Source organism: Malania oleifera, chromosome 6, assembly GCF_029873635.1.
Source record: "Malania oleifera isolate guangnan ecotype guangnan chromosome 6, ASM2987363v1, whole genome shotgun sequence".
In the NCBI taxonomy this organism is placed as follows: Eukaryota; Viridiplantae; Streptophyta; class Magnoliopsida; order Santalales; family Ximeniaceae; genus Malania; species Malania oleifera.
This window is the reverse complement of record NC_080422.1, coordinates 93,571,313-93,579,296: the sequence shown is the minus strand read 5'-3', so window position 1 is coordinate 93,579,296 and position 7,984 is coordinate 93,571,313. Positions and strand designations below refer to the sequence as shown.

General features: G+C 37.2%; 1 protein-coding gene across 2 annotated transcripts; it reads right to left on the bottom strand.

Moving 5' to 3' along the window:
• Positions 1-1,020: 1,020 nt before the first annotated feature.
• LOC131157077 (ninja-family protein mc410) lies at positions 1,021-4,852 on the bottom strand. 2 transcript variants are annotated; one of them, XM_058110947.1, is made up of 4 exons: positions 4,685-4,796; positions 2,420-3,575; positions 1,556-1,762; positions 1,021-1,468 (listed from the first exon to the last, which is right to left on the bottom strand). In XM_058110947.1, exons 2-4 carry the CDS (start codon positions 3,459-3,461, stop codon positions 1,263-1,265), a joined length of 1,455 nt encoding a protein of 484 aa, XP_057966930.1. In that variant the 5' UTR covers positions 3,462-3,575; positions 4,685-4,796; the 3' UTR covers positions 1,021-1,262. The 2 variants fall into 2 exon arrangements, with proteins under 2 accessions (XP_057966930.1, XP_057966928.1); XM_058110945.1 differs by having other exon boundaries at positions 1,021-1,762; positions 4,685-4,852.
• Positions 4,853-7,984: the final 3,132 nt, after the last annotated feature.

Here is a 7,984-nt window from a genome sequence, read left to right as displayed (position 1 = left end):
CAAATACCAGTAATACGAGTCCGGTCCTCATTTTTAAAATTTTGATTTTTCAAGTCAGTAATATAAGTCTAAAATTTTTAAATCAACTCATTTCTTCACCTACCATCCCTCACCATATTCACCATCATGGCTTCATTAAAACTTAGGATTCTAAGGTCACTCGTTTTAAAGCAATACTCTGGACTCCTCGAAGTCATATTAGAATGCTTAAAGAGTGATGCTAACACTAAGGGATCAAAAGGAGTCTTTTTTATTTTATTTTCTATTTATTTTCTTTTCACAGGCAACACATGTAATTGGGATAGTCATTAGGTGAATGAGTATCGTTAGGAGTGCTAAAAGATTAATCATCACTAACATGATTGACTAATCACCTTCCCTATACACAAATGTACTCTTGAACTCTAAATCTGATTTTTTCATACCTTTTTAATTTTTTTTTTTTTCTTATGTTTTCAAAAAAATAACGTAGTGACTCCATATTTTAACTATTTTTACCCCCTTTTATCAAAATTCTTTCTCATTTGGAGACCACAATTCCTGGACTAAATCTGACATCAACAATACCTTTTATAACTTTTTAACCCTTGCATTTATATCAAATCACATGCTATGCCGATGAAACATAATTCAATTAGTAAACTGCGAATAAAATGAAGTCGAAATTTTGTAATGTTCTGCACAAGAAGAAAAAGTGTCACCACCAATAATGAAATATTTTTACCATGTTCCGAAATACCATATTAGCCCACAGTCCGATATCATTTTCTAGAAAGGTAAAGCTTTCATTCGTTCAATCCTCCAATGTATTAGTCAGGTTGAAAGAGCTAATGATATGCAAAATACGGCAGAAAGATGGACTACAGAATCATTTTGTGGCGACTGATTTGCTATATATAGCCGGTAAAGAGTGGTGGTCTTGCAGAAGTTGTAGGTTCCTGGCTGTGTAGTTTGTCATGTTTCAGGTTCGTCAAGAACTCCTTTTACCATCTAGGCTAAGCATACCCAAAAGATCGAATAAGTCAGCTCTAAAATGTATCATTTGTATTTATACAAGAACAAAAGTCGATGCCTTGAACAAATACTACAGCCGCAGAAGTGAGAAATGCAATAGATAGTTATACAGCAAAACTACATTGAAATATATTATTATTACATGCACCTGCAGCATTGATTGCAGCAACCAAGGCAGCTAAATAGCATAGCCAGATTTCCGCCCTGCTATTCTGTGTCGAACAATAATTGAACACAGATGTAGGGAATCAGCTTTGCCCTGAGGTAGGAGGATTTCCATTTGGAAATGATGTTAATCCAGCACCACCATCTGGACCAGCATGCTCTTCACCAGCATGCTGAATGAACTCTTCAGGCGTCATGTGAGACCCATGGCAAGCACAAACGATCTTGACTTGGTTCCTGTTAAATCGATAAGTAACACCAGATATTGTCCTGCCATTTGGACCTGGACCTGTTGTAGAAACCCAAGGTAGATTTGGGTAAGAACCACATCCACCAAATTTGACATCTGCAGCAATACCTGGCTTTATAGCCGAACCTTCGAGGGAAAAAATCTCCGCTGCTAGTTGGTCAGATGCATCCTTTGCCCTGGGAATCATGTTGTTTCCCTTCACGTCATCTTCGACTTGGGAAGAGGAGCCTTCTTCTGAAGCATGCTGTTTGCCATCTCCTTTGGGAAGTTCCAATGCCCTCCCTTCATATATTCCAGCTTCAGTTGAAGTATGCGGAGACACCTGCACAGCAGCTGCATCCCATATATAGGAAGCATAAGGAAAGGAAGCAAACTCGCAGTTTTAAATGTCAACTGAAACACAGTGCAGAAGAACATAATTATGACAAGATGTATTGCTATATTGTTATCAGTGTTTCTGGGTTGTATTGGCACTTTGAAAGTTTGTGCGAGTTTATCAAGCATAGCATGTGTTTTTACCAAATGGGACCGAAAACCAAATAACATGTTGCCACCCCATATTTCTTCTAAAGAACCACCCTAATTGTCCCAGAGCAACTAGGAGATCTTCTAACCAAAAAGAATTTAGTTTGGATGTAGGATACCCATCCAAAAAAGTCATTCCGTGGAAGAATGAACTACTACTTCAGCCTTGAATATTAAATAGCATGTGTACTCTTCCATATTAAAGTAAGTCCACACACCACTATGCAACTAATCCTGGGATAATGATCTTCCAAAGCAGATTAAAATAAAAACAATTTAAAAATTCAGAGCGATATCCATCCAGTATTTAACCCAGTTCCCATTAACTTCAGTATCCAATTATGCAGTTCTAATTTACTTCCTTGGCAAAACAATGCACCAGGCATTGTATTTACCTTCACAATATTATAACCATGTCTTCCTGATGCTCAAAGAAAAAAGGTACAAAGTAGTAAAAGGTTATACCCTGAGATATTTTTAAAGCATCATTATGTTTGTCTGGCGATGGTGTTACACCACCACTGCTTCTACCAGCATATGAAGCAGGGAACTGTTGAGGATTAGAACCCAAACTCCAGGTGTGATCTTTATCCAACATCGGAAGCTGGACTGATGAATAGCCAAATGCCAATGGCAGGTTGCCAACATTTGCAGGCTGGGTCCTTGGTCGCTCACCATTTGAAGCAGGCGGCAGCTGCATGATAGCAGGGAGGGAGTAGCCTGAAGTGCTTGGTGCACCAACAGGGTTAGACTCTTTCACAGGTAATGAAAATGGAACATTCATGATGTTCAATGGTTGGACTGCAAATGGAACTCCATAGGTCACATTCCCAACCTTTACAACGTTTGCATCAGTAAACCCATGAATATCCTTTGGAACCTCAGAGGATCCACCAATTGCAGTATATCGCTTGGTTCCTTCTTCATGTTGTGAAGCTGACCTTGATGTAGAACCCTCAACCTCAGACTCTGCCACATCTTCATTTTCAGCAGTCGATCCATCTTCTGTATTTATGGAGATGTGTGATGTTTTTGTTGAGTTAATGATACCCATGTGAGAGTTCTTTTCAGGAGCATCAACAGAAAAAGCTTCTCTCTCCTGCTTCTTTGGATGGTGTGTCTCATCAAACAACAGTTTACGTTTCCCCCCCACCTCATGTTGATCAGATTTTTCTTCCTCAGCTTCAACAGACTTATTCTTATTTGCAACCCACAATCCCCTACCATTCAAGCTCACAGAAGCATCTGCATCAACAGTGGCCATAGAAAGGTTACTAAAAAAGTTATCCTGTGGTTTCACTGGATCACTTCTCTGAGACCCATGAAGTGGGTCCTGACTTTGGATTCCAGCGTGAAGAAAATTTTTGAAGCCATCTACTATTTTGTTGCCTTTATCAACTTCATCTATCCTAGAATCTGAGGAGCTACTGCTCTTGCCCTTCAATTTAACAGATGAACCGCCACAAGACAGACCCAAGCTTAACTCAATCCCATTCTCATCCTCCATCTTAGAGAACAAAAATTACAGGTCAAGCATAACTCATTTTATTCATTGTTTTTGGGTTAGATGTCTCAAAATGTTATCCCCAACAAAACGAAGTAACCACATCAGAATCAAAACCTGCATAATCATCCATTTCATTTCAGAAAACCCAAAAAAAGGGAAGGGGGGGGGGGGGGCTAGATTCAAACAAGATTATCATAATGCTGCACCTTTCAACCAAATCCCAATTAATATTGGCAAGGAAAAATATGAAATAGCATATGTGACTCTTAAATATCACCTGAAAGAGAAGGACATCTGCTTGCCCAATCCAACTGATGGCTATGCATCTTAATAACTGAATTCTTGTGTTCCATAATTGAATTACTAATTTACTACTATCAAACTTCAATGAAACAAACAAAGATGCCTCCATTATGGAGGTCACGGTCATAAATTTTCATGATTTGTTGGCTAAAGAAAAGGCTAGAACCTGTCATGTGCAATCAAGTACTTATGTTGCTCTTCTAACAAAAACAACACAAAATTTAATCAAGAGTTAACTTCGCTGTGAGCCAAAAAGCTAAAACTCAAAGCCTCATCCCAAAGAACATACTTAAAATACCTAACTCAGGGATCAAGAAAACGTCAGAACAGCAAAAACTAAAATTTTGAAGCGTATGATTCATCACTCAGGGAACCGCGTAAAAGAAAACAAAGGAAAGAGCTAACAGGATACTTTTGCTTAATTCAGTTAAGGTTCCTCTTACAAAAACAAAAATATGAATCAAAATTAAAATTCGATTTTAACGTATTTTCCACAACTTCTCAGCAAGCAACTAAAAGATGACAGACATGCACCTCAGGAATCCAATTCTAAAAACAAACTACACACGATAACCAATTTCCAAGAAACCCCATAAAAAATATCTGCAATTCACAAAAATGGAACCCCAGAATGGAACTGCAGAGATCTGCCTATCATCCAATCTGCACACAGACATCAGGCTTTAATGAAATACTGCAATTAACAAAAGCTTGACAGGACAAAAGGTCAACACGTCACTGATTGGCGCCCAAACAGCAGTCAAAACCTAAAATTTAACAGACCAACAGTCCGTTCGAGTCCTAGAGATTCCAGCAACAAAGCTCGAAAGGAAAAAGAAAGTAAACAAACAATTGACATGCAATACACAATCAAGGTACAAATACATGGCACATGAGATAGAGTAGGGCAGAGAACTGACCTGAATAGACAAAGAGGGGAGACCATGAAACCCTAACCCTGAAGCTCTCGCAAAGACAAGTGGAGAGAAGGAGGAGACGAAGAATAAACTAAGCTGTTTCCCATAAAATAACTAGTCAAAGAACCACGTTTTCTCGTGCAAAAAAATTAATTTTTTTTTTATTAAAAAAAACTCCCATTTGCGGTATTAAATTATAAAAGTATTTTTTATATAGTTAATATTATAAAATTTTCAGATATTAATTTTATTATAAAATAATGCAGAAATTAATAATAAAATAAGTAAAGATGAGTAGAAAAATAAATAGACGCGAGACCAAATTTTACGTGGTTCAGATATACCTACTCTACGGACGGATGAGATCAAAATTTCATTACTTTCATGAAAAATTACAAAATAACTCTCCCCTTATTTCTTTTATAAACCTCTTTCTTTCTACTTCTATCTTTCTCTCTCTTTTTTTTTTAATATGCTTCTCGCTTCAAGCATGCTATATGTATATATAAGCATGCTATATGTATATCACAAATGAGTGACAAAGAGTGTCCTTTTATAGGGCAAAGGGTGGAAGATGAATTAGTGCAGACATATAGGATAGGTTCATAGGAATATGAATTAGTGTATATATATTGTAATGACCCCGACCCGCCACGTGAGCCCGAGATGCTACTTTAGTGACGTTTGTCTACCTGATACTTTATTCATCATATATGAAACAAATATACAAAGCGGAAATAAAATACAAAATCTTCAAATTACATTACCAGAGTTCTAACTATCTTATATACAAATATCTCAATTTTCACATAATTACATCTCATAAAACTATACAAAACAAAATCTCTATCCATACACACCGCCTACATAAATTTAAACCATTGGCCCGACTCCTCTAGCCTACTAGACCAATCCCTAGGATTTCTTGAAAAGATAGTTTGTAAAGTAGGGGTGAGACACAGCTTAGTAAGGGAAAGACTAAGTTAATGTCAGTGTGTGACCAACATGCATTTAGTGTACAGAAAATAACCACTTCATTAAGTAGATGAACACATTTATGAAATTATTCTTATTTTATACTCACACATACAATTAGCCGAGGCTAAGGAAGATTACATGCCCATACAAGTAGCTTCCCTCTACTCTAATACCATTACTGCTACTAGGTCACTCAAGGTCACTCACCTTTCTCAGTAAGCTCTCGAAGTTATCTTATAAATTATCTGTATTCACATAAATTAACATATATGCATATAAGACACTCTCTGTGACAAACACATCACTTACCCCATGACACGGGTTGTACAGCCTGAAAGCTGGCTTATTGTCCTAGGGGATCCACTCAAATAATAGTCATATGTACTCTCTGCTAATATACTCTGCAGGTATATGCAGCTCTAGTTGTTGGTCCAATTGCCCTTACCCAGGGGGGTACATTCACCTCACATAAGCAAATCAGACAAGATCACCCTACACTTCTTAGCACAGGTGTGGGTGCACACGGCCACATAACAAATCCCTAGCTATGGTGTCGTGCTCACAATACACTGGTCTCCAGGGTTCCTAAAGCATATCATGCAATTTAGATAATAGAAATCACCATTTAAAAATCAATTTACATATATTTCCTGTTATTCCAAAAGCTTGGCCCCCGATCACAAAATACAACCCAGCATATAGCCGTTAATTAAAACTCAACCCTTGACTGTCAAATAATAATCCTGGCCCTTGGCCAATCAAATAATACCCAACCACTGGCCGTTATTTCAAACTCCTGCATTTCATAAACAGTTCCACTATTTTCGCAAGCATTTCCAGTATTTCTTAAACAATTTAGTGTTAGCCTTAGTGGCTACACCATCATTGTTTAATGTGTTTTGATGATATTAACCTATATGTTGTTCCTAGTGTTTTCCTATCTTTGCATATCATGTTTACTATAGGTAGTCATACATGAATTATTGGATTGAAGGCAAATATTGGACCGAGTAGACGTTAAGAAGGAAAGATCAAATGGACACGTACTCGGAATGACCCAAGCACAAGCAAAGGAAGCTTAATTGGAGAATTATTTGTAATAAGGGTTGTGTGCGGTAGTACATTTTGCAACTCTTGTGAGTGTGTTTCTTGCATGATTTCTGAGCAAGAGTTGAGCAAAGCACATGCATACTAGGACACATGAGTTTATAACATCGCACTAAAGACATAAACACAAACTCATCTTTCATGGCTTTCTAAGTTAAAACAAGAGTTTGTCAAATGAATCCTAAAACTCAAATATATTTTCAAAGGGACAAGTTTTTGACATCCTAATTTTAAGAACATTTTTATACTTAGTCCCGATTGTGTTAAAACAAGTTTAATGTCCTAAAGGTTCAAAGAAAGTCAAGTATATTCAATAAAGGACATACTAAGCATATAAGATATCGAAACAAGTTTTCAAATATGTTTTCATAAAACAAGATATCTTATATTTATAGGGAAACTCACTTGGACAAGTTTTAATCTTCATTAGACTCAATATATTTCATATACTTTTGTTCAAGAATGTTTTAAGTCATTAAAATGCTTTTTGACAAGGAAAAACAAAGCAATCGTCACTACCGTAGTGCAATCTTGAGTCCTGAACACCTTACGGTATTTTGGGCTTAACGTTTTCTATAAAAGTCCAAATGGGACGATCTTGGTGTCCCTGGAAAGCTAAGACAAAATGCCACAACTTTCATTTTGGTGACTTTTTCTGATTCAGGGACCTCGTCGACGAAATTCAGATTTCGTCGACAAATTCTGGGCAGAAGCGCCCCCAACGAGTGGAAAATGGCTAGTTGGCCAAATAAAATATTTTTTCTTCCCCCCAATGGCTCCTAAGGTTTTTGGGCTATAAATACAAGCTTTTAGACTTGTATTAATATGGTTTTGAGCATTATTGGTCATATTTGTGAAAAATATCATTTTATCCAAAACCTAAGCACTTTGCCCTTTGCATTTTAGTTATTCTTCACAAGTGCTCAATCCTCTCTTGCTCACTTATCTTGTAAGATTCATTCCTTGAGAGAATAGAGTGAGGATTTGGTTATGTTTCATATTGGCTCATTTAAGGAGCATTAAATTGTATTTCCAATCTCTTGTAAGGTTCTTTGTGAACCATTGTTGTAAGGTTCTTTGTGAACCGAAGCAAAGGCTCTTGGTGAGCGCAGTAGGGGTTTGTTCCCAAGTGTAGGGATTTGTTCTCGAGTTGTAAGGCTTCTCCGCCGGTGAAGGAGTATCTTTAGTGGATTGTGGAATCCTTGGCTTGGTGCTAAG